At 42.0% G+C, this 27,794-nt stretch overlaps 1 protein-coding gene across 5 annotated transcripts in view; it reads right to left on the reverse strand.

Moving 5' to 3' along the window:
* The window catches only part of TCAF1 (TRPM8 channel associated factor 1), a 51,285-nt gene extending 24,192 nt beyond the window's left edge, over window positions 1-27,093 (reverse strand). For 2 of the 5 annotated variants that reach the window (XM_006071862.3, XM_006071863.3), the window contains exons 1-2: window positions 12,941-13,091; window positions 293-926 (exon numbers count right to left, since the gene is read on the reverse strand). In XM_006071862.3, the coding sequence (XP_006071924.2) occupies window positions 293-912 (620 nt within the window). In that variant the 5' untranslated portion in view covers window positions 913-926; window positions 12,941-13,091. Of the gene's footprint in view, window positions 1-292; window positions 927-12,940; window positions 13,092-15,084; window positions 15,231-26,944 lie in introns of those variants that run through there. The other 3 variants (XM_025291739.2, XM_025291736.2, XM_025291738.2) reach the window with 3 other exon arrangements.
* Window positions 27,094-27,794: the final 701 nt, after the last annotated feature.

The following is a 27,794-nucleotide window of genomic DNA, read 5'->3' on the forward strand; positions in this document are numbered from 1 at the left end:
TAACACTACTACACTACACTATACATTTTATAAGCTAGATGCTGGGGGACACAATGGTTACTAAGGAGTTTCTCCCATCCAAGAGCTAAGTAATCTGGCCTGAAAATGTAGCAGCAACAAGGGACCCTGCCCTTCCTGTGTCTCAGGGTATTTTAACACTCTGGTTGACTTATGATGAATCTACGTTTGAATGCCAAATTCTCTTCTGTTAGCCTTGGAGTAGCCTGAAGACAGGAGACATTTGTCTGCTTTTTAATATGGGACCAATGTCCCACTGGGCTAATGCACTCACCTCACCAAGACTGGGATCTTGGGCATCTTCTTAGAGACTTTAAAGAAGCTCGTGTCCCCTTTGTTGTCAGTGAAGTACACACCGGCCACGCTGGTCACGAGGTTCCCCGGGAACGTGAAGAGAACCCTTTCATCATCGCCCTGGTTGGCCCAATCCCAGGCTTGGCCTCCAATGAGCAAGCCTCCTCCACGTTTCATGAACTTGACCAACTTCTCAGTCATGGTTTCATTGTAGGCATCAATGCAGTAAACGCCCAGGGAGTCTTTCACTTCCGGCTCAACCTTTGCCTCCACTCCAGAGCCCTCCAGGATTTTGGCCAGAGGTGCCAGGGAGGGGTGCACACCCACGGGAGCCCCAGGGGAAGAGCAAAGCCAACCCACTGCGTTGAGGAGAAAGGGAGTGAGCTGGGCCTCCACCAAGTAGTCCTCGTGGGACACCACCACCAGGCGGCCTCGGCCATAGGAGGAGGCCGCGATGAGGACCTGGCCCATGTCGTTCACCATCACCGGGAAGGAGGCTTCTCCGATAAGAAGCAGTTCACACGGGATGGCGTCTTCGGGGACATCCCAGCTTGTCACTCCATTCATAAGGGCCTCGAAGGCAGCGGACGGAGTCGCCATGGCTGGACCGGCTTCTGCAGAGAGGAAAGCAAAGACTCAGCCTGGTGAAGAATCAGTAAACAAACAAACGAGCCAAGCAGTTCACTCTTCCGTAGCTGGGGCAGCTCTTCCCACTGAGCAGATGAGACCGACGCTGTGAACAGCCTCAAGCACTCACCGGGGCTGTCGGTGTCTCCAACCCAGGAGACCCTGTTGTGCCCTGTCCATTAACACTCATACTGTCAAACTAAGTGAGCTCCACGCATTTCTGTCACAGAAGGAAACAAACAGAAGTAAAGAACAAAGGCAGAACTGTGTCTCCAAAGACATACGTTCAAGTACTAACTCCCAGTACCTGTATGACCTTATTTGGAAATAGAGTCTTGGCAGATTCTTGCCTGAAAAATCCCATGGACCGAGAAGCCTGGTGGGCTACAGTCCAAAGGGTTGCAAAGAGTCAGACATGCCTGAGTAACTAAGCACACAATTTAATGACTGGAGCCTTTAAAAGAAGAGGAAATTGGGACACAGGTACCCAGGGAGAGATACACAGGCTATGAGAACACGTAGGCAGGTATCAGGGTCTCTGTGATGTCTCTATGAGCCAAGGAATGCCAAAGACTGCTGGTGAACACCAGAGGTAGGCGAGATGCATGAAACAGACTCTCCTTCAGAACTTCCAGAAAGAACCAAACCTGTCAACACTTGTATTTCAAACATCTAAGCCTCTAGAACTGCCACAGAATACATTTCTGTTGTTTTAAGCTACTCAGTTTGTGGCACTTTACTGCAGCAACCACAGGAAAGCAACACAGTGGTGCAGCGTGCTGTCTCCCCACCCCCACTCCAGCCCACTCGGCGCTCACACTGATCATATTAATCTCAGCGCGGGCCCAGAAAGCCAAAAGCAGAAAGTGTTACATTATGAATTGATAGCAGATTATTACTTGCACCCAGACATAGCAGCAAAAGGTGTATATGTCGATGGATGCGCAGTCACAAAAACCCTCTGCTTCTTCACCTTGAGCTCCCTGCTTAAGGTCACTCTGCAGTCTGACCTCCTCTATGTGCCCTTTACTGAAGCACTTCCCTCATGGACAGACGTGTTTAACAGTCAGGACAACCAGGCCTCACCATCCTCACTGACCACTCAGTGGCTCTGGACAATGCTGCTCCCTGGTCCCTGAGGCTCTTACCACCTCTAACCTTGTGGCCAGCCTCATTGTCTGCAACCTCTCGAACCGCTTCCTTCCTGGCCTCCCGTTCCCTCTTCTGAAAATGCAGAGATTCCTTAGGTGTTTATCTTTGGCCCTTACCTCTTTTTCCTTGTCTCACTCAAGGTATGATGGCAAAGCAATTATTAATACACGCTTAGACTCTGGAGTTAGGCTGTCTGGGTTTGAATCTCAGCTCTGCTGTTTACTAACTGAGATCAGGCAACACTTCTCAGACTTGGTTTCCTCATTCATTAAGTAGGAAAAATGGCATCTACCACACAGGATTGTTTTGAAGATGAAAGGAATAGCATTGGTTAAGTGCCCTTCCATTATTTATTATATATATATATATATACATTGCCTAAAATTACTTGATCTAGAGTATATTATATATATATGTGTATGCAGATATATGTGTATATATATCTTTGCTTAAAATTACTAGATTAAGAGTAATTTTATACACATACACACACACACACACACACACACACACACACACACTGTGTGGGCTACAGTCCATGGGGTTGCAAAACAGTCGGACATAACTTAGCGACTAAACAACAAACTACCATATATATAAAATGCATATAAATGCATGTGTGTGTGCTTAGTCACCCAGACTCTTTGCGGCCCCGTGGACTGTAGCTCCCCTGGCTTCTCTGTCCATGAGATTCTCCAGGCAAAAATACTGGAATGGGTTGCCATTCCCTTCTCCAGGGGATCTTCCCGGCCCAGGGGTAGAACCCTCGTCTTGTGCATTGCAGGCAGATTCTTTACAGTCTGAGCCACCATGGAAGCCCATATATATATAAATATATATATATTTATATGTATATGAGTATCAATTATTATACATACATATATATGTGTGTGTGTGTGTGTATATATATATCTTTGCTTAAAATTACTTGATTAAGAGTAACTATTTAAGTATGTGTATAATAGGAAACTCTTATAAAGTGAAAAAAATCTAATGTTAGATTTTTACCAACACTGGATTAAGTATTTATTGACTTTGATTTTTACAGGTTTCATATTTTAGAGCCAATACTAACACTACTGATTATCTTTAGTTAAGTATTTTGATGGGTTCTTGAAAAAATCCTTGGCATAGCCCTTGTCTGTGCCTTCCCCAAGCCACAGATGCAAAGGCCCTGGTCCTGACATAACTAATAAATGCAAGACCCCTACTGAAAGCACATTCTGCCATTTGTAACTGTCTCAAAACTACAAAGTCTTAACTTTTCCCCCTCCAAATTAGCTCCTCTTGGGTATATTCCATAAGCTCGAGGTCCCTAGTTGTTAAAGAGTAATCTGCACCCCACAGAGAAGATACAATCAGCAGACAGTTGGTTAATAAGGGCTTGTCCTGCCCCTGCTCCTCCTGGGGTCCACAAACAGCTGGGACAGCAATCACAAGGAGTCACAGTTGTGTCTCCTCTCCCTCCTGCTCCACATCCAGCTGGCCATAGCATTGTCCATCATGGTTTCCAACACACGCTTCCGCTAACCTAGTTTAGGTCCTCAGTAATTCATTCCTGGACAAAAGCATCTGGCTTCTATGTCATCAGTATCTGTTCTCACCTTTATTCTTCTACAGTCACAGATTGTATTATTTCCCAGAAAAGAAGACCCAGAGCTTCATCTTTGCCCACAGGGGAAAATCTGAGCTTCCTCCTGGGGTTTAAGGCCTCCAGGTCTGGTTGCTCCTCACTTTCCAGCGTGTCTCCATCAGCTTCCAGGATACTTGGCTTTCCTGGGCCTGCCCTGCTTTAACTTGAGATTCTCTTTCCATTCTCTTTCTTCCGGTTCCCACTCCCACATCTTTCAAGCCACCGAAATCCTCCCCTTCTAAGAGAAGCTGGTCACAGAAAGTGAAGTCGAAAGTGAAGTCGCTCAGTCGTGTTCGGCTCTTTGTGACCCCATGGACTGTAGCCTACCAGGCTCCTCTGTCCATGGGATTTTCCAGGCAATAGTACTGGAGTGGATTGCCATTTCCTTCTCCAGGGGATCTTCCCGACTTAGGGATCGAACCCGGGTCTCCCGCATTGTAGACAAACGCTTTGCCGTCCAGAAGAGGAAACTTAAATAGCCAATTAATCAATGGAAATATGCTCAATCTCACAGGAAATTGAAATAACGTATATGTTTTTCCATAAGCTTATATGAAAAGAAGTGGGGTAGGGGGCAAAGAAGAAAGAGGAAGAGGAGGAGGAGAAGATGAAGATAATTGATATCCCAATGTCCCAGAGGCTTTGGAAACACTAGCACGGTCTGTGAAAGGCCTGAGAATCTGAAAGCAATCTGACAGGGGCAACTCAGTTTCAAAGGTGTGCCCATCCTCAGACCAGCAAACCTAATAACCTTTCTTACAAAAATCAGAGCAGCAGTATTAAAGACACATGTACAAGGTTGCTCACCGCTACACAAAACTACAAATGTAGATAGATACATGACAAACCGAGACGTGGAGATGGAGAGACGACAAGGAAGGCTTCCCAGAACCAGTTTTCGACTCCTGAGGGTGCAGGATCGCTGATCCAACTTCCCCGTACCCCCCAGACAGGCCATGGTGCCCACCGTGAGACCCTGGGGTGCACCCACCACCCATACACACTCTGCAACAGCTGCCATACTGCCGGTAGTGTTGATACTCCAAACTCGCCTAGAGCAGGGGACTTGTAATTTTCTCTCTCTAGCTGTACTCTAAGCTGGTTCATGGGAGAAGAAGTATCTGTGGAGAAGTGACCAAAGGCATGGACAGGTGGCCTGGAGGTTTGAAAAGTAGGGAACAAGGGAGAAGAGGGGTGATTTCTTGCTGAGTTGGTTCCTGGGCTAGAGGGGTGGTGGCCTGAGGGGAGTGGGGTTTGGGTAGAAACACCGGAGCACGCCCTCTCCGTCAGTTTTCCCCTTTCCTGCACTGTGAGTGAGGCTACTGTGTCAGCCCTGATATGATAGCAATGCTGTGAATGTGGCAAGACAAGTTTTGAGAGGGAGAAATGTTCGAGTAAAGTATGATAATCGGTATTACAAAGCTATTACAAAGAACAGAGTTAAATCCAGTTTTCATACCTAGAAGAATGTCCCAGATACATGTGAAGTAAAAATTTCAAATTGCTGCAATATGTAGGACACAAACCCACTTTTATATGGATAGAGATACTAATAATAGTAGTACTAGTAATTTTAGGCATAGTAACGATATAGTGCTTACCAGGCTCCAAGCTTCATTATAAATGCTTTATATACATTATTTAATTCTGACAATAAACCAGTAAGGTATGTGCTAACACTATTCCAATTTTAAAAATAGCCAAAACCAAACAACAAAGAAAACAGAAAACCTGATGGCCAGAGGATTTGCTACTTGGTTAAGTCACATAAGTGGTAAGAGATCAATTAACCACTCAATCCCAGGAAATCTAGTATTGCAGTCCACATTCTTAAGTATCAGAAACACATAAGTCTGTTACTAGGAATTTTACTGTTGTTGCACAGTTGCTCAGTCATGTCCGACTCTTTGAGACCCCACAGACTGCAGCCCACCAGGCTTCCCTGTCCTTCACTGTATTCTGAGTTGCTCAAACTCATGTCCATCAAGTCGGTGATGCCATCCAGCCATCTCATCCTCTGTCATCCCCTTCTCCTCCTGCTCTCAATCTCTCTCAGCATCGGTGTCTTTTCCAATGACTTGGATCTTTACATCAGGTGGCCAAAGGATTGGAGCTTAAGCCTCAGCATCAGTCCTTCCAGTGAGTATTCAGGATTGATTTTCTTTGGGATTGACCGGTTTGATCTCCTTGCTGACCAAGGGACTGTCAAGAGTCTTCTCCAGCACCACAGTTCGAAAGTATCAATTCTTTGGTGCTCAGCCTACTTTATGGTCCAACTCTCACAGCCATACATGACAACTGGAAAAACCATAGCTTTGACTATCAGTTCAGTTCAGTCACTCAGTCGTGTCCGACTCTTTGTGACCCATGAATCGCAGCACACCAGGCCTCCCTGTCCATCACCAACTCCCAGAGTTCACTCAAACTCACGTCCATCGAGTCGGTGATGCCATCCAGCCATCTCATCCTCTGTCGTCCCCTTCTCCTCCTGCCCCCAATCCCTCCCAGCATCAAGGTCTTTTCCAATGAGTCAACACTTCGCATGAGGTGGCCAAAGTTTTGGAGTTTCAGCTTTAGCATCAGTCCTTCCAATGAACACCCAGGACTGATCTCCTTTAGAATGGACTGGTTGGATCTCCTTGCAGTCCAAGGGACTCTCAAGAGTCTTCTCCAACACCACAGTCCAAAAACAACAATTCTTCAGCATTCAGCTTTCTTCACTGTCCAACTCTCACATCCATACATGACCACTGGAAAAACCATAGCCTTGATTAGACGTACATTTGTTGGCAAAGTAATGTCTCTGCTTTTAAATATGCTATCTAGATTGGTCATAACTTTCCTTCCAAGGAGTAAGCGTCTTTTAATTTCATGGCTTTATCACCAACTGCAGTGATTTTGGAGCCCAGAAAAATAAAGTCTGACACTGTTTCCACTGTTTCCCCATCTATTTCCCATGAAGTGATGGGACCAGATGCCATGATGTTCGTTTTCTGAATCTTGAGCTTTAACCCAACTTTTTCACTCTCCTCTTTCACTTTCATCAAGAGGCTCTTTAGTTCCTCTTCACTTTCTGCCATAAGGGTGGTGTCATCTGCATATCTGAGGTTATTGATATTTCTCCCGGCAATCTTGATTCCAGCTTGTGCTTCTTCCTGCCCCACGTTTCTCATGATGTACTCTGCATATAAGTTAAACAAGCAGGGTGACAATATACAGCCTTGACATACTCCTTTCCCAATTTGGAACCAGTCTGTTGTTCCATGTCCAGTTCTAACTGTTGCTTCCTGACCTGCATACAAATTTCTCAAGAGGCAGATCAGGTGGTCTGGTATTCCCATCTCTTGAAGAATTGTCCACTGTTGATTGTGATCCACACAGTCAAAGGCTTTGGCATAGTCAATAAAGCAGAAATAGATGTTTTTCTGGAACTCTCTTGCTCTTTCGATGATCCAGCGGATGCTGGCAATTTGATCTCTGGTTCGTCTGCCTTTTCTAAAACCTGCTTGAACATCTGGAAGTTCATGGTTCATGTATTGCTGAAGCCTGGCTTGGAGAATTTTGAGCATTACTTTACTAGCGTGTGAGATGAGTGCAATTTTGCGGTAGTTTGAGCATTCTTTGGCATTGCCTTTTTTTGGGATTGGAATGAAAACTGACCTTTTCCAGTCCTATGGCCACTGCTGAGTTTTCCAAATTTGCTGGCATATTGAGTGCAGCACTTTCACAGCATCATCTTTCAGGATTTGGAATAGCTCAACTGGAATTCCACCACCTCCACTAGCTTTGTTCGTAGTGATGCTTTCTAAGGCCCACTTGACTTCACATTCCAGGATGTCTAGCTCTAGGTGAGTGATCACACCATCGTGATTATCTTGGTCATGAAGATCTTTTTTGTACAGTTCTTCTGTGTATTCTTGCCACCTCTGCTTAATATCTTCTGCTTCTATTAGGTCCATACCATTTCTGTCCTTTATTGAGCCCATCTTTGCATGAAATGTTCCCTTGGTATCTCTAATTTTCTTGAAGAGATCTCTAGTCTTTCCCATTCTGTTGTTTTCCTCTAATTCTTTGCACTGATCGCTGAGGAAAGCTTTCTTATCTCTCCTTGCTATTCTTTGGAATTCTGCATTCAGATGCTTATATCTTTTCTTTTCTCCTGTGCTTTTGGCTTCTCTTCTTTTCACAGCTATTTGTAAGGCCTCCCCAGACAGCCATTTTGCTTTTTTGCATTTCTTTTTCTTGGGGATGGTCTTGATCCCTGTCTCCTGTACAATGTCACGAACCTCATTCCATAGTTCATCAGGCACTCTGTCTATCAGATCTAGTCCCTTAAATCTATTTCTCACTTCCACTGTATACTCATAAGGGATTTGATTTAGATCATACCTGAATGGTCTAGTGGTTTTCTCTACTTTCATCAATTTAAGTCTGAATTTGACAATAAGGAGTTCATGATCTGAGCCACAGTCAGCTCCCGGTCTTGTTTTTGCTGACTGTATAGAACTTCTCCATCTTTGGCTACAAAGAATATAATCAATCTGATTTCAGTGTTGACCATCTGGTGATGTCCATGTGTAGAGACTTCTCTTGTGTTGTTGGAAGAGGGTGTTTGCTATGACCAGTGTGTTCTCTTGGCAAAACTCTATTAGCCTTTGCCCTGCTTCATTCTGTACTCCAAGGCCAAATTTGCCTATTACTCCAGGTGTTTCTTGACTTCCTACTTTTGCATTCCAGTCCCCTATAATGAAAAGGACATCTTTTTTGGGTGTTAGTTCTAAAAGGTCTTGTAGGTCTTCATAGAACCGTTCAACTTCAGCTTCTTCAGTGTTACTAGTTGGGGCATAGGCTTGGATTACTGTGATATTGAATGGTTTGCCTTGGAAACGAACAGAGATCATTTTGTTGTTTTTGAAATTGCATCCAAGTACTGCATTTCAAACTCTTTTGTTGACCATGATGGCTACTCCATTTCTTCTAAGGGATTCCTGCCCGCAGTAGTACATATAATGGTCATCTGAGTTAAAGTCACCCATTCCAGTCCATTTTAGTTCGCTGATTCCTAGAATGTCGACATTCACTCTTGCCATCTCCTGTTTGACCACTTCCAATTTGCCTTGATTCATGGACCTAATATTCCAGGTTCCTATGCAATATTGCTCTTTACAGCACTGGACCTTGCTTCTATCACCAGTCACATCCACAACTGGGTACTGTTTTTGCTTTGGCTCTATCCCTTCATTCTTTCTGGAGTTATTTCTCCACTGATCTCCAGTAGCATATTGGGCACCTACCGACCTGGGGAGTTCCTCTTTCAGTATCCTATCATTTTGCCTTTTCATACTGTTCATGGGGTTCTCAAGGCAAGAATACTGAAGTGGTTTGCCATTCTCTTCTCCAGTGGACCACATTCTGTCAGAGCTCTCCACCATGACCTGTCCGTCTTGGGTGGCCCCACACGGCATGGCTTAGTTTCAGTGAGTTAGACAAGGCTGTGGTCCGTGTGATCAGATTGGCTAGTTTTCTGTGATTATGGTTTCAGTGTGTCTGCCCTCTCATGCCCACTTGCAACACCTACGGTCTTACTTGGGTTTCTCGTCCTGAAAATCTATGGAGGCCACATTTTAACAAGCTAACACTGACTGCATAGGAAAGGAAGAGGTGAACAGTATTCTTTCTCCTTATACAAGTCTGTTGTTTTTCAGTCACTAAGTCATGCCTGACTCTTTGCGACCCCATGGACTGTAGCACACCAGGCTCGTCTGTCCTCCACTATTTCCTGGAGTTTTTTTTTTTTTTATTAATTTATCTATTTTAATTGGAGGATAATTACTTTACAACATTGTGGTGGCTTTTGCTGTACATCAAAATGAATCACCCATGGGTGCACATGTGTCTCCCCATCCTGAACCCCCCTCCTCCCTGCCCCATCCCTCTGGGTTGTCCTAGATCACTGGCTTTGTATCTCCTGGAATTTGGTCAGACTCTTGTCCATTGAGTCAGTGATGCCATCCAACCATTTCATACTCTGCTGCCCCCTTCTTTTGCCTTCAATCTTTCACAGCTTCAGGGTCTTTTCCAGTGAGTCAGTTCTTTGCATCAGGTGGCCAAAGTATTGGAGCTTCAGCATCAGTCCTTCCAATGAATATTGATTTCCTTTAGAACTGAGTGGTTTGATCTCCCTGTTATCCAAGGGACTCTCAAGAGTCTTCTCCAGCACCTCAATTTGAAAGCATCAATTCTTTACCACTCAGCCTTCTTTATGGTCCAACTCTCACATCCATACGTAATTACTGGCAAAACAATAGCTTTGACTATATGGATCTTCGTCAACAAAGTGATGTCTCTGCTTTTTTAATATGCTTTCTAGGTTTGTCATAGCTTTTTTCTGAGAAGCAAGCATCTACTTCCTTTGAATTGTTGTATGTATTACTATAATAATTAAAAATAGCATGTGCATACACATTAAGTCACTTCAGTTGTGTCCAACTCTTTGCAACCCTATGGACCACAGCCCACCAGGCTCCTCTGTCCATGGGATTCTCAGGCAAGAATACTGGAGTGGGTTGCCATGTCCTCCTCCAGGGGATCTTCAAACCCAGGGATCAAACCCAAGTCTCATTATGTTTCCTGCATTGGCAGGCGGGTTCTTTACCACTAGTGCCACCTGCAAAGCCCCAAAATAGCACAGATAATACAAATTCAATCAAGTAAACCCATTAAACAATTGAATATATAAATGATTAGATTCATCAACTGATTCTATTTCACTCATCCTAAAACATCTTTCTTCATCTCCCGATAAGTTATGCATTTGTCCACCAATAAATCTGATTTCCTCCTCTGTGGAGGTTCCTTGAACTTTGCAGCTAATTCCATCCCTGCTTTAACCAGCTAACAGTGACCCCAACACATGATTTTTAAACCAAACGCTTCCTTCTTGTGTTTGAATTCCTGTTTGCCCCCCTAGCTTTATGAGCACAGGCGGACACAGCCTGGGGGAATCCTTATTTCTCCCCTTAAGTTCTTCATCTTTGGTTCTCCTTATGGATCCTGCTTTCCCTGCTTTCTCCAGGCCCACTAGCTAATGAAACCCAAGGTACTTCTAAAGCAGAAGGTATCTTGGGCACAATTTGTAACTTAGGGGATAGAGCTTTATAAGTCCCTGGCCTCTACTACAAAGAGGCCTCATGGTACATGCACAGGGTCTCATTTTAAGAGCTGTATCTGTAAGAGAGAGAAGGTAGAAGGCTAGCTTTGGATACTGTATCACACCTACATTATAGCTTGATTTTAAGTCCCCAAAGTAGAGTAAGTATCTGAGGTCAGGGGACGTGTTTTATATATTTGGATTCCACCCCCAGGAATGAACAGGTACTCTACTGAATGATGGATGTGGGTATGAAGGGCAAACTTGGGATCACTTCTACAGCATATAGCTACTCTGGCCTTGAAAAATGATTCATATCACAGACACCAACTCTACAGGTCTTGGTCCATTTTTACCATCAACCTTTTGTTTCTTTTTCTTTACATGTCTAATATCTTTTCCAGTGTCCACCATCTTCTGCTAATAGTAGCCATAATCAGGGTGGGTTCAACACCTTTCACATTCTGTTTTAGATATTACCAGTTCAATCTATTGATTTGATTTTCACTTAAAATGGTTTAATCCATACATTTAAAAGACTATGTAACGCACATAGAGGGCTTCCCAGATGGTATTAGTGGTAAAGAATCTGCCTGCCAGTGCAGGAGATGCAGGAGATGTGGGTTTGATCCTCGGGTCAGGAAGATACCCTGGAGAAGGGAATGGCAATCCACTCCAGTATTCTTGCCTGAAAACCCCATGGACAGAGAAGTCTGCGGGCTATCGTTAGAAGGGTCACAAAGAGTCTGACACCACTGAACACACACACACTAATGCACATGGAAGAATACGATGTTAAAATAATCATAGAACAATACACAAAATTAAACTTCCTTATGCCAATCACCTAGCCTAAAAGACAGACCATTACTAATATCTTTCAAGGGACTCTTGTGGCCTTCCAGAATCAATTCCTTCCCCATCTCCATAAATGTAGGCATTCAAGACTTTGATTTTTCTGTTCTTCCAGTTCAACCTTAATGCACTCTCTTCTTAATCCCCAAGTTCCCTCCGGGGGCTCTGTGTCTTTCTCTCACTCATATTTGCTCACTTTTCTCACTCGGTAACTCCCAGGAAAATCCAGTAATGGAAGAGTATGGGCCCAGGAATGAGATCTGAGTTTTTTGTTTTTAAATCTACCTGCCGCTTCTTACTGTTGATCAGCCTGCTTTCCAGGGTGTCTATCACATGGACAGTGTGGGAGAGGTCAGTCCTTAGCTCTGCGGCGGCTGTCAGCACTAAAGTTCTGGTGTGGGATCCCTCTCCCACTTTCCCCTTCTAGGCTCTAGGTCGGCCAGATTTTCTTCCCCAGGCCCGGAGCCAGTCAGCAAAGAGCATGTCGGTGACGTCAGAGGAGTGGAGAGGGGGTAGAGATGGGGGAAGCAGGAGGCGGAGGATTGAGGGGAGGGGAGACCACGGAAAGCTCGAGTGCATTGGCATGGAATTCTCCAGGCCTGAGGGCAGGGAGCTTAGGATGGGTTGGAGGGACACAGATCATCCGCCCCTGTTAGACACACACGCGCACGCACACACACACACACACACCCCAACCAGTCTCGGGGGAGGGGGGGAAGGGGCAATGCGAGTGGGCGAGGGATCTCAGACCCAGAGACGGTGTTTGCAAAGATCAAAGGGCAGGAGGACAGAAGTGGTGTTCCATCCCCAGCTCCCGGTGTGTTCCTGAGCAAGCCCTGCCACCACCCAGGGGCTACGGCAGGCTCAGCCGATAAAGCTGCGGATGAGAGGCTGTTTGTTTCTCTTAAGGCCAGGCCTGCGCGTAACTCGACCACACAAAGCAATTAAACAAACATCAGATGTCAGAACCCGGAGAGAAGCAATGCGGCAGGAGGGACGCAGAGCCCGAGAGCCGAGAACAATCACTCACAGGAAGGGGGACGCAACAGCGAGGGGGTCCGCCCCTCTTTTTAGGTACCCGCAACCTTGTCCCCCGTCGGGCCCGCGCCCCTCGGCCTCCGGCGTCTGCCTCCCCCTACCCGATCTCAGCGCACGGCCACCCCCCCCCCCCCCCGGTCCGGCCTGCGGGATGCTGGGAGAGGGCCACTCACCAGGTCGCCCCTGCAACTTCCACGGAGGCAGCTGGAGCAAGCAGGGATGCGTGCACAGAAAGGCCCTTGGTTCTGCGGGGAAGGCACGTCCTCGCAAACAGCTCTGGGCGAGCGAGCTGGGCGGAGCCCGAGGGGGAGGAGGGGAGGGGCTCCCGACCAGTCTCCTCCCCGCCGCCCACCCCGCCAACCCGCTTCCTCCTGGGCGGGGCCGCGAGCCCGAGGGGCGACGCTTGGCAGGGGACAGCACTTCTTTGTGTCGCCGGCCCAGTGGGCTTGGCATTGCGGTGGCCCCCATCCGGACAGTGGGGGTGGCCGTTTTAATAAAGACATATACTTCTCTGACTATTCATTAGTAAAGGAAAAGGCTGAACAAACCATAGGATACAGCCTACAGAATATTATTCAGTTCTTATGAAAAGCTTAAATCTCCAATTCGTAGGAGGAAAGTACTGGGCATATTGCCTAGGGAAAAATAAAAGTGGTAGAAATTGTTGAATAGGCTCTCGTTTTTATAATAAAAAGCAGTCTTGCGTATATTTGTATTATGGCGCGTGAAAGGACAGATTCATCTCTCCCTGCTAATATTGTTTAATCCGAGGAATATCGAAGGGCAACTTTTACATACTTCTGCATCATATGCACGGTTATGTGTTACTTTTGTAAATTAAAGATAAGAATATATTATATGTCAAGCTACCAAAATTGGCTGAAATTTATTCTGTGTACCTTTCAAATCCTCTCTCTTTCTTGAAGTCCTTTCTGATGACCAGCTGACAGTTGCTTGTCCCTTCTCAGAACTGCAAGTTCCTACTTTGTGTGGTGACTTCCCCGAGCTCAGGTGTTACTATACAATGGTTAGGAACTCAGACTGTCACCAGATGATCTGGAATCCATCTTAGTGCTATAGTTTATGGGCTAGGTGACTTTGCACAAGTTACTTAATTCTCTGTGCCTCAGTGTCATGACCTATAAAATGGGGATGATAAAATTGGTACCTATGTCACAGTCCAAGGCTTAAATCTGTGAGTGAATACCAGAAAGTTCTTAGATCAATGTCTGGCAAACAGTAAGACTATGAATGCTTGTTAAATAAAATAAATACTCTGGTCATCCAAACATTTGATAGCATACAATGTTTCAGGAAAATGCATACCTTTTAACCTTGAGTAAGATTTTGGTCCAAATCCAAGTCATTTTTTCTCTCCCCATCTCCCTTCAACCCCCTTTTCCTAAATTAAATTGTATGAACAATATTCAATAGGATCATGTGTGTTAGGTGAGCTCACTGGCAGGATTTACATAGAGGTAACACCAGAAATTTCTGGTAACACCAGAAATCAAGGGATCCCAAATTCAGGATCCTGCTCAGTGGAGGGGTGATGGCAAGGAAGTCTTTTACCTTCTGCAGGGGCCAGGGTTCTCAGCTAAACAGGGAGGGTGGCTGACTTGTTTGCTAAGACCCTTTTGGGTCTGAAATACCAAGATTAGTAGCACCAATATAAAACCCCAAAACACCGAGTTTCATAAAAAATGTAAAATTCAAAACAAGAATGCATATATTACTTACATACAAATAAATAATAGAAGGACAAAACTATACATGGGAGGGATACAACCTAACTTACCTCTGAGGATGGCGGTGGGAGAGTTGGTGGGGAAAAGGCTTTAAACCTCGTATTGTTTCCTAAAAAGAGATACACAGAGGGAGCGAGGGACTGACGTTGAGAGGGAAAGAGGGAGCTGAAGGAAAGGTGATCTGATAAATCTGCTGTGTTGTTTTCTGTGCTTATCTGTTGTTTTGAGAGTCTATTATGAAAAATGTTTGGAAAGGGCAAGGATGCATTAGACTCTTGATGGCTACCTTTCTGGACGAGAAATACAGCACTAAAGAAATAAGAGCCAGAGTAGTAGGAGAGGAAAAAAAAAGCCATAAACAAACATGGAGAAACCTCAGGGAATCCTCTTTGAAAGATGTCTGGCTTTTTAGGCCCAAGTGGTCTCAGGCCGAAAACCCGATCGCTTTCTTAGCCCCGCTGGACTCACTGTCCCCACGCCCCCGGCCGCTTCCCTCTCCCAGCCCAGCCCAGCCGCAGGGACCTCCGTCTGTGCTCCGTGGCCAGAAACCTTATCTGTACAAGACTCACCCGTTGTCCAGCAATATCCTCACCCGTTGTCCAGCAATATCCACACCCGCTACTTCAGAGGGGGAAGGGGCTCCTCTGCAGAGATGTGACACGGAGAGGGGGCACACAGTCCAGGATTTGATAACTGGGGGAGACGGCGGTGGAACCTGCGGGTGAAGGTGGGCCGCAGTGGGAATGGGGGAGGGAGAAGGAGACCGTCCCGGTAGCTGATTGGCGGACGCAACGGTTGGGGCGGAGCCTGGACGACAACCCACCCCCACCCCCCCCCACCCCCCCCACCCCCGCAAACCGCAGAGGCCCCGCTTTGTGTGTTTCTGTGCGAAGATGCCGCCTCAGATCCAGGATGGAGACCCTTGCCCCAGCCCTGGCAGGGAGGCAGGGCAATTTGTCAAAAAAGAAATCCATGAGACTGTTTACCAGCCAGCGAGTTGGTTAATAAATAATGATAGATCTTTATATAAAATAATAAAGCTGTTTCAATGAAACATTAATGATCCTACTTTGGTATGTTTCTGTTTTTCTAACAGGAAAAATAAGGATATATTTGGCTACCTTAGGAAGTGGGAAGGGTTGACAGGTAGTTTTTTTTCCTCTAGAAATTTTGTATTTTTTTAAACGTTAAAAAAATATTTTGAAGTAAAAAAATAAGACTGTTTGGTAAAACCACTCAACGTATATATCCAGCAGAAATGCATACATATGTCACCAAAAGACATGTACTAAAATGTTCAAAGTAGCACCATACCATCCTGGAAGCTACCCAAAACCTACCCTCCCTGCTTTCTCACCCCTACCGCCAGCCTGTCACTATCTTCTATTATAAGAGTCTTAAATATGTTTTCAGACCAACAAATATTGAGAATTTATCACCAAAAGGTCTGCTTTAAAAGAAATTCTAAAGGATATATCTCAAGAAGTGATAAAATAATCTTAGATAAATAATCTGAGATGTAAGACAAAATGGTGAGAGACTTTCAGTTCTATCATTGAGAAAATTCCTTGTTTGGAACAACCCTTCCATTAAAAACAGCAATAAAAGTTGGGTAAAATATAGGAAACAAGGGAAGACTTTGAAGAGCAAACAATATAAACAGAACTTGAGATGCTACAATCCTGAAGCAAGGAAAACACAGGATATGAACTGTACACTCGCTATGGCTTTTTCTTTTAGAGCATTTTCCAGTTCACAATGCAGGATAATTGAGGCCAAGCAGGAAGTGTCAGTCTTACTGGTTCAAGATTACCAAATGAACTGGGACTCAAAGGGTGAAATTTCAGACAAGAAGAAACCTCAGAGATGTAAATCTAAAAATCTATGTACAAATTTCCCTAAGTCACTGACTGATTTCTAAGCTATGCATGCACAGGGAGAGACCCAAAAAACTTGCAGAAAATAGTGGCCAAAATGCCAATCAACTGAGCAGTCATTTCAGTAGTTCTAGTCTTATGGAAATATGGAGATCAAGCCCCATCAAAGTGATTCTTACCAACACTCTCTGCTTTCAGTTGAGAGGTGAGAAAAACCAAGGCATATGAATAAGAACAATGCATAAGATGTAAGGTCTATGCTCTTGGGTAGAAGAAAAATCTGAAATGGATCAGTTCTAAGAAAGCATAAACTAACCTTTGATACTGTCAAAGTAATCTTCTGTTACTTTATCTGTCTCCCACCTCAAAAAAAATAAAATCATCTTTGGAAAAAAATAACATCAACTAGAACTTCCTGATTTTTCATTCGTGATGTCTGTGTCTAATCAAAAATTTAGAAGGAGGCTAAAAATAAGGATGAATTGTAAAGAACTCAAGAGAAAAAACAAAACATAGAAACAGACTTACAAGTGGTTTAGGCATTTGAGTTCTTAGACAGGAACTGAATTTAAAATAACTGTGATTAATGGAATGTGTTCAAAAATAAGAGAAACAGGCTGGAGAATTCCAGTATAGAATTAAAACTGATAAAATGTTAAAATAGAAATTTTAGAAATAAAAATAATCATTGAAATCAGGAATTCAAATACACATGACCAAAGAATTGGTGAACTGCAACAGGAATCAGTAGAAACTATTCAAAAATAACACACAGAGGAAAGAAAGGATGATGCATAAGGAGACGAAAAGATATAGAAAGAATATAATAAGAATTATGAGACAAAGTAAAAGGTGATGACATGTAATTAGGCTCCCAGAAGAAAAGGAGAAAGAATGAAACAGAAGCAATATAATGATAATTAATGACGGAAAGTTCCCCAAAGGGCTGAAAAACATCAAAACTCAGATTGAAAAAACCCTCCTCATTCCATAAGCAGAATAAATAAAGAGAAAACGACACCTAGGCAGATTATAGTCAAATGCTAAAAACCAATCTTAGAGAGGATATCTGTAAGTTAGTGAGAAATCAAGGATGATTTCCATTTAGAGGAACAATAATGCATATGCTTTTCAAATGAAATGATAGAAACCCAGAACACAGTGGTATTGCTTTAAAAAAAGAAAAAAGGTAATCTGCCAACCTAAAACTCCATGCATAGCAAAGATATCCCTCAAAAAGTGAAGGCAAAATAAAGACAATTTTAGATAAACGAAAGCTGAGAGAATTTGCTAGCAATACAATATAAAAAGCAGTTCTTCAAGATTAATAAAAATGACCCCAGATGGAAGTACATAATAGGAAGGAATCAAGAATCCTGGAAAGAGTAAATACATAGGCAAATGTAAGTCAATATTGACTATTTGAATAAACAAAAGCATTTTATGGGATATAAAAGCGTAAAAATATTCAATAACAATAGCACAGCTGCAAGATACACTGGAATTTGTGCATTGAGCCTTATACATACCCTGATACCAAAGTCAGACAAGACTACAAGAAAGGAATATTACAGGCCAACATCCTTGATGAATATAGATGTAAAAATCCTCGATAAAACATTACCATAGTGAATCCAACAGTACCTTAAAAAAATCATACACCATCATCAGTTAGGATTTAGTAGAGGTATGCAAGAATTTTTCAATATCTGGAAATCATTTCAACTAACAAAATGAAGTATAAAATCATCTCAGCAGATGCAGAAAGAGCATTTGACTTTGTCACCCAGACGGAGGGCGACAACCCTCCTTGACAAAAATTATGAACCAACTGGATATAGAAGGAATATACATCGACATAATACAGGCCATATATAACAAGCCTATAGTTATCATACTCAAGAGTAAAAGATTGAAAGTTTGTCCTCCAGGATCAGGGACAAGATAAGGGGTCCCTCTCTCATTTTTTTTCCCAATATAGTACTCGAAGTTCTAGCCAGAGAAACAAGGTAAGAAAAACATATGCCATCCAAAATGGAAAGAAGTTAAATTATTTTTGTCTATAGATATGTCTGTTTGCAGATGACTAAATTCATTTATTAAGCTTTTCTATATATAAATTTGCAATCAGAGACAATTCAGCATTATTTATTCTTCCAATCCATAAAGAGAATATCTTTTTATCTGTGTCTTCAATTACTTTCATCAGCATTTTATAGTTTTCAGTGTAGAGATCTTTTACCTTCTTGGTTAAATTGTTGTTGTTGGGTGTGTGCTCAATCATGTCTGACTCTGTGAGACCCCATGGACTGTAGCCCATTAAGCTCCTCAATCCATGCAATTTTCCAAGCAAGAGTATTGAACTGGGTTGCCATTTCCTACTCCAGGGGATCTTCCCTACCCAGGGATCAAACTTGTGTCTCCTGCATCTCCTGCATTGGCAGGCAGATTCTTTACCACTGAGCCACCTACTTGCCTTTGGTTAAAGTGGTTCTCAAAGATTTACTGATTTGATGCTATTATAAATGGGATTCTTTTTAAAATTTCTCTTTCAGGAAATTGCTAAATTGCTGTTAGTGCAGAGAAACACAACCGATTTTTGTTAAGTTGATTTTGTATCCTGTAACCATACAGTCAACTGACCTTCAACAAGTGTGCAAAGCACACACATGTGGAAAAGATAGTCTCTTCAATAAACGGTGTTGGAATAATTGGATATTCACATGCAGAAAAACAAAGTTGAATGCTTCCCTCATACCAAATACAAAAAGCAACTCAAAATGCATTACAGACTCAAACACAAGATCCCAAACTGTAAAGTTACTAGAAGAAAACATAGGAAAAAGCTTAACACTGGGCTGCACAATAAATTTTTGGATGTGACCCCAAAAGCACAGGCAATAAAAGCAAAAGTAAACAAGTGGGACTATGTCAAACAAAAAAGTGTCTGTACAGGGTGGGAAGCAACAGAGTAGAGGGACAACCGACAGAATAGGAGAAAATATTTGCAAACCATATATCCAATAAGGAGTTAATGATATCCAGAATACATACGGAATTCAAACAGTTCAATGCCAGGAAAATAAGTAGTTCAATGAAAAATAAACGAAGGACCTGAATTTCTCAAAAGAAGACATTTCTCAAAAGAAGATATACAAATGGCCAACAGATATATGGAAAAGTACTCAAATCCACTAATCATCATGGAGGTATAAATCTAAACCACAAGACATCACTTCACACCTGTTAGAAGCGTTACTATCAAAAAGGCAAGAGATGACAAGGCTTGGCGTGGGTGACGAGGAAGGGGAAAGCTTGTGTACTGTTGGTGTGAGTGTAATTGGTTCAGTAATTGTGGAAAACAGCATAGAGACTTGTCAAAAAATTAAAAATAGAACTACCATCTTATCTAACAAGCCTAGTTCTCGGTGTATATTCAAAGGAAAATAAAACCAGTATCTGGAAATAATATCCACACTGCCATATTCATTGCAGCTTTATTCACAGTAGCCAAGATATGGAAACAACTTTATTCATTAATCCATCTGATAAGTGTCTATCAGATGGATTAATGGATAGAGAAACTGTGGTATGTATACACAATGGAATTAATTTAGCTATTTTAAAAAAGGAAATCTTGCTATCTGTGACAAATGGATGAACCTTGAAGGCATTTTGTTAAATTTTGAAATAATGCAGGCACAGAATGACAAATACTGTACCAACTTCATTTATATGTGGAATATAAAACAGTTGAACTTACAGAAGCAGAGAGTAGCATGGCGATTACTAGGAGCTGGGGAGAGGTTGGAAATGAGGAAATATTGATTAAAGATTGCTAAATTTCAGATATTCAGGTTGAGTAAGTTCTGGAGATCAAATGTATAGCACAATGACTATTAATTAATGATATTGTATAACATAGTTGAAATTTGCTAAGATGCTGCTGCTGCTGCTAAGTTGCTTCAGTCGTGTCTGACTCTGTGTGACCCCATAGACAGCAGCCCACCAGGCTCCTCTGTCCATGGGATTCTCTAGGCAAGAACACTGGAGTGGGTTGCCATTTCCTCCTCCAATGCATGAAAGTGAAAAGTCAAAGTGAAGTCGCTCAGTCGTGTCCGACTCCTAGCGACCCCATGGACTGCAGCCCACCAGGCTCCTCCGTCCATGGGATTCCAGGCAAGAGTACTGGAGTGGGGTGCCTTGCCTTCTCCATTTGCTAAGATAGTAGATCTTAACTGTTCTCACCAAAAGAAAATGGTAAACTATACAAGCACTGTTGGTGGGAATGTAAATTGGTATAGCCACTATTGACAGCAGTATGGTGGTTCCTTAAAAAAGCTAAAATAGAGCTACCATATGATCCAGCAATCACACTCCTGGGCATATATCCAGAGAAAACCATGGTTTGACAGGATACAGGATACAATGAACACCCCTGTGTTCATTGCAGTGCTTTTTGCAATCAAGGGTTCCATTTTCTCCACACCTTCTCCACCATTTATTGTTTGTGGACTTTTTGATTATGGCCATTCTGACTGGTGTTAGGTGCTATCTCATTGTATCTTTGATTTGCATTTCTCTAATAATAAGTGATGTTGAGCTTCTTTTCATGTGCCTGTTGGTCATCTGTATGTCTTCTTTGGAGAAACATCTATTTAGATCTTCTGTCCATTTTTTGAATAGATTTTTTTTTTATATTAAGCTGAATGAGCTGTTTGTGTTTTGGAAAGTAATCCCTTGTTGGTAGCATGTTTTGCAAATATTTTCTCCCATTCTGTGGGTTTGTTTTTCATTCTATTTATGGTTTCCTATGCTGTGCAAGAACTTTTGATAAACAGATCTACAACGAGAAATTTTAAAATCCACCATAGCAGTGAAAGATTTTAACGTATCTGTTTTTGTAATTGATAATTCAGGCAGATAAAAAATTGGTGAAGGTATGGCACATATGGATTACATAATTAAAACACTTGTTTTAAAGGAATATGTAAGACATTATATAATTAGAGGCCACACATTATTTTCAAGCAAATAAAACTGACAATTTGCTAGGTTATAAAGCCAACTTCAATAGTCCAAAGGAATTGGTATCATAATTTTCTGAATTAATTATAAATTAGCTAGACAACATTTACTAGAAGATGATAAAATATTCTTTCTGAAGAGACTGTAAACTAAAATACACATTTTAAAAAATTCATGGCTCAAACAAGAAGCCATAATGGAAATGATAAATATTTAAAGCATGATAGCAAAATATTCATATCAAATCTTGTGAGATATAGCTAAACAGCAGTGACACAAATTTATAGCCTGAAGAGCTTATGTAAGAACAACAGCTCAAAATTAATGAGCTAAGCATACACCTTAAAAGCTCAGAAAAGACATAATAGAGAAATTCAAAGAAAGCAGGAAGAAGTAATAAAATAAACAATAATTAAGAGAACAGACAGGGGTTTTTTTTGTATGTGTATGTGAACAGATGTATGTGTATGTGAACAAAGGATTCCAAGTTCTGGCAAGATTAATCAAACCAAAAAGAGAAAGGAAATATATAAACATTAGTAATGAAAAGGCAGTCATAAAAATAGAAAATATTTAAATAGATAATGAGAGAAAATGTGAACAAATCTGTTGCATTAATTTTGGTTAAATATTTTGGAAAATACAATTCATGAAAACTGACTCCATAAGAAAACCTAAATAGTCCTATAATCCTTCAAGTAATTGGATGAACAAGTTTAATGACCTCTGACAAACTAAATTCCAAACCTTGAGTGTTTTGCTGGTGATATGAAGCAATATTTGACCAGATAATTCCAATCTTGCACAAATTCCCCCAGAAAACAGCAACAGTGAGAATACTACTCATCTTATTTTATGAAAAGGTATTGACAAGGTAAGGTTAGTACCATAAAGAATATTTACAGGCTAATCTCAATTTCCACATATAGATGCAAGTATCTAATGTTTATCATTATATCTACATATAAAAGTTATCACATATTTAGCATAGTTTATTCCAGGAATGTAAAGTTGATTTAATATTAAAAATTGAATACTGAACCTCACCAAAATAACATACTTAGAGAAAAAATTAATATGAGAAAATCAATACCCATAGTAGAAGCATTCAACAAAACATTTACTCACAATAAAAGTGCTTACCAAAAGAAGAACTGAACTTTCTTATCATTGGACAAAGCATTTACAAAATAACCATCCTGAATGCAATATTTAAGGCTGATATAGTGACATCTTTTACTTTATTATCTTAAGGATGAAACAAGAAGATGATAAAATATTCTTTCTGAAGAGATTGTAAACTAAAATACACATTTTAAAAAATTCATGGCTCAAACAAGAAGCCATAATGGAAATGATAAATATTTAAAGCATGATAGCAAAATATTCATATCAAATCTTGTGAGATATAGCTAATTTTATAGTTTGAGTAGCATCACCAGCTCAATGGACATGAATTTGAGCAAAGTCTGAGGGATAGCGAAGGACAGGGAAGCCTGGCATGCTACAGTCCATGGGGTTGCAAAGAGTTGGATACAACTTGGTATTGAACAGCAACATACTTTTATTTAACATTACACTGGAAGTCCTAGCCAATGAATAGGACAGGAAAAAGAAACTGAAAGTGTAAGGATTAGAAAAGAAAAAACAAAACTGTTATTATTTTCAGAAGATATGACTGCTTTTGTAGCAAATGTGATGCTATAGGTAAATTTAGAATTATTAATGCAGGTTATCATGTTTGATACATAAACAATATATAAAAGGAAATTGGATTTCTATACACCAGAAGCAAACAATGGGCTACAAAATATAATCTTTATAAAACAAAATATTTATAATAGCAGTGAGAATATAATGTACTTAGAAATAAAGTTAACAGAAGTAAGCAAAAGGGAACAATGAAAAATATTAAAAAACATATAAAACACTAAAAAAAAATAGTGATAAGCTAAATAAATGGCATTATATACCAAGTTCATAGATGGAAAACTTCACCTTGAAGAGGCCATTTCTCCCCAAATTGATACATAGAATTAATGCAATATCAATAAAAATTCAAACTCCTTGCTTGTTTCCTGTTTTGAAGAACATGACAAGTTTGTTTAAATATTTATATGGAAGGTCAAAGCTCCAATAATTTATTTTTAAAAAATCCCTTGAACCAGAAGAAGGATGTAGGAGAATATTTCCTACCAGATTTAAAGATTTATTATAAAACTACTGTAGTTAAAAGCAATTTTGTATTGGTAGAGTTAGACAAATAGATAAAGAACGAGAGTAGGCAGTTTAAAAGAAACTCATGCATATACGAAAAACGTGATTCATATAGATCACTGGTGCTGGGACAGTTGATTGTTCATATGGAGTAAATAGTATAACAAGAAACTTTCAGGTGGATTACGACATTACCAAATTCAAAACTTTAAAAGTTTTTAGAGAAAAGTAAAGTAAAATTGAAATTAAAATTCAAACTTAATTCACTGGCAGAGATAGAAAGACATACAAAGAAAGAAAAGCTAAGCACCAACTAAAAGCAGATATTTGCAGCATGTACAGTTAACTAGGTATTGATTAACATCCAGATTGTATAAAGAAAGCATTCCAATAAGACAATAAGAAAGACAAACAACCCTATATGAAAATGAATAAAAGGCAGGAAGCAGAATTTCCCAGAGAGAAAGCACAATAGCTCATCATTATATGAAAATATGGTCAGTTTCATTAGTTATCAGAGAAATGCTAATTGAAATAAAAATAGAATGCTATTTCATGCCTATTAAACTGGCTAAAAATGAAATTTGATAATGCCAAATTGTGACAAATATGTGTAAATAGAGGAACTCTCGTCTGTTGCTGGAGAGTGCAAGCTGGCCTAACACTTTGGAAACAGTTTATCAATCACCTAATAAAGTTGAATATAAAGAAATCTTATAACCCAGTAGTATAACCTAAGTGTACACTCTAGGGAACAAGAGTGAACCAGAAGGCACGTACAAGATAGTTAGAGGGCATTATTTATTAATATCCCTTGTAGTGTATGTGTGTGTGTATATGTTAGTCTCTCAATTGTGTCCGACTCTTTGTGACCCCATGGACAGTAGCCCACCAGGCTCTTCTGTCCATAGGGCTTCCCAGGTAAGAATACTAGAGTGGGTTGCCATTTCTTTCTCTAGGGATCTTCTCGACCCAGGGATTGAGCCCCAATCTCCTGCATTGAAGGTAGATGCTTTACTCTCTGGGCCACGATGGAAAATGGGACCTAACAATCCCTGCCTCCAGATATTCATGAGGTCTTGTGTAACCTTCTCACTTTGAGTTTGGGCTGGAACTAGTGACTCACTTCCAATAAAAAGAAGATGGCAAAAATGATGGTATGTCACTTTTGAATTTAGATTACAAAAAGACTCTGTCTTGCCTTTGTGTCTGGAAGCCTTCACACTGGTGGAAGCAAGCTGCCATGGTATGACTAGGTCTTATACAGAGGCCCATGTGGCAAAAGACTGATGTGTTCAACCAAAGCCAGTGAGGCCAAGAGGTCTGCCAACACTCATATTAGGTGAGCTTGAAGGGGATTTCCTTCAGCCAGCTTTGAGATGACTATAGCCCCAGCCAATATCTTGCTTATAGCCAGTGAGAGACAGTGAGTCAGACTGCCAGCATAGCTCCTCCTGAATTCTTGACCCATTGAAACTGTGAGATATAGCATTTCTGTTTGTTTGTTTTGGTTTTAAGCTGCTAAGTGTTGGTGTAATTTGTTACATAGCAATAGACAGTTATTAATAATACAAATCCCAAATGAGCAATAGCCAATAAATGTAGAATGGATAAAGTATGTTGCTGTTCAATGCCAAGTTGTGTCCAACTCTTTGCAACCCCATGGACTGTAGCATGCCAGGCTTCCCTGTCCTTCGCTATCTCCCAGACTTTGCTCAAATTCATGTCCATTGAGCTGGTGATGCTACTCAAACTATAAACAGTGAAAATGAAGAAATCATCACCAGGGGTGAACCTCAAAAACCCAAGAATACATATAGTATAATGCCATTAATATGAAAGTAAAAAATAGGGAAAGCCAACACATATATATGGTTTTGGAATATATTAGACACTTCCCTTGTGGCTCAGCAGTAAAGATCTGCCTGTCAATGCAGGAGATGCGGGTTTGATCCTTGAGTTGGGAAGATCCCATGGAGAAGGAAATGGCAACCCACTCCAGTCTTCTTGCTTGGGAAATCCCCTGAACAGAAGAGCCTGGTGGGGTACAGTCCATGCGAAAAAGAGTCGGACACAACTTAAGTGACTAAAAAACAATCAAGGAAAGCAAGGGCATGATTAATACAAAAGTCAGGATAGATATTATATCTCAGAGAAGAGAGAAGGATGGGCATAACTGAGGATACAGAGGAGCTTCTAAGCTATGTTCTATTTCTTGACCTAGGAGAAGGTCAGGCATTCACTTTGTATGTTTTATATATCTTTTATTTAGAGAAGGAAATGGCAACCCAATCTAGTGTTCTTGCCTGGAGAATCCCATGGAAAGAAGAACTTGAAGGGCTATAGTCCATGGGGTCGCAAAGAGTTGGGCATGACTGAAGCGACTTAGCATGTAAGCACACCTTTTATTAATGTTTACAAAAATCAAACCAAAGAAAAAAAGAAAGCAAAGTATTGAAGTTAAGTCAATTCACAAGTAAATATTTTGAGGAATGGAAGGATGGATGGGTGGTTGGTCAGCTAGACAGATTCATTTTGCCCTTTTAAGTCTAGTTGGGACTGGCACTTCTTCCAAGAAGTTTCCAAGATTATCTGATTCATAAATCTTTTTCTCCTATACGAAAGGCCTCGCCATTGCAGGATGAGCCAACTCAGTGGCTAGCTGGGGGATGTTTACCTGGGAACTGCTGAATTCAGCACTGACTGCCTCAGGCCCAACGCATTGCAGGCGAAGCTGTCCACCCGGTTCCCCGCACCCACTCTCTCGCCTCTCGCCCTTTCCTTCTCTGCTGCAGACACACTCAGCTCCGGATGCCGCCTGGAGCACTTGGGGGAGGAGAGGACTTTAACCTTGGGTTTCTGCAGAAGCCAGCTACCCCCAAAGAATTCAAGAGCAAGTCCCCAGGAGGCGAAATGCATCGCCTCCAAGGGTCCTTTCGGTTCAGATCTCCATGACTCCTTGCGGGAGCGCAAAAAAAGCACAAGAAAATCAGGGGGTCCCTTATCTCCAGACAAGCAAGGGTGAAAAACAATGCAGCAAGAAGGGGACTTGAGATGGAGCCGTTGGGATTCACCATGGAAGGGGCCGAGAGGTAAACAGCAAGCAACTCCCAGTGGACTCGTCCGCTGCCCTCCCCTCGAAGACCGCAGAGGCCCCGTGGCAGTCCCCACGCCTCCCGGAACCCACACAAACGCACGTCCCGGGCATCCCCCCAGGTCGCCCGTCTCCCCGCGCGGCCACCCGCGCTGTGGCCTGTGTCACCTCCAGGCCTCTCTTGTCCAGAACCCATCGTGGGCCCACACTCACCCTTAGCCCCGCTATTCCCTGCAGCGCGGGTTGGGGGCAGAGGGCACCGGCTAGGAGGGGGCGGCCGCAGTTCCCAGGGGGCAAGAGCGCCTCAGGCGAAAAGGGACTGGGCGGCTGACCGAGTCCTGGGACGTGGAAAGGACAGGGCGGGACGCAAACGAGGCTGTCCCGGGAGCTGATTGGCGGCCGCGGCGGTGGGGGCGGAGCCTGGCCCACCGCCCCGAATCGCAGAGGTCCCGCTTTGTGTCAGTTTCTGCAGGAAGATGCAGCCTCACATCCAGGATAGAGACCCATGCCCCCGCCCTGGGAGTGCAGCAGGGCAATTTGCTGTAAATCCGTCAGACTATGAACTAGTGAGCGGTTGAAAATGATAATGCATTATCATAAAGTATAATGCACAATTATTTCCAAGGGCAAGTTAAGTCTATGAGTCCTAGGCATATTTTTAATTAAAAGAATTAAGTTGCCTTAAAATGGAGGGTATAGTTACATTCTTCCATAAGAAGAAATCAATCTCACTTTGCTTTTATGGAGAGAAGGGATAAGAATGAGGAAGTTGACTATTGATACTTATCTTCATAACCACTGAATAGTTTTAAAATGTCACGAGTTGTCTTATAAAGCAAATAAAAGGGAAGGTAAGAAAAATTTTTGCTAACCAACGGATAGGTGACAGATACTGGGCATGAGGCAGAGAAAGAAAGACATGGCTGTTGAAAACCTGGACTCTGAAGTGCTTGCCTCAATCTTCTACTTACTAGCCGGGTGTGCATTCCATTCCTATGGCTGCCCTAACAAGTGACCACAAACTCAGTGCCTTGAAACTACACGTTTGTTATCTTGCAGCTCT

This window comes from Bubalus bubalis, chromosome 8 (assembly GCF_019923935.1).
Source record: "Bubalus bubalis isolate 160015118507 breed Murrah chromosome 8, NDDB_SH_1, whole genome shotgun sequence".
In the NCBI taxonomy this organism is placed as follows: Eukaryota; Metazoa; Chordata; class Mammalia; order Artiodactyla; family Bovidae; genus Bubalus; species Bubalus bubalis.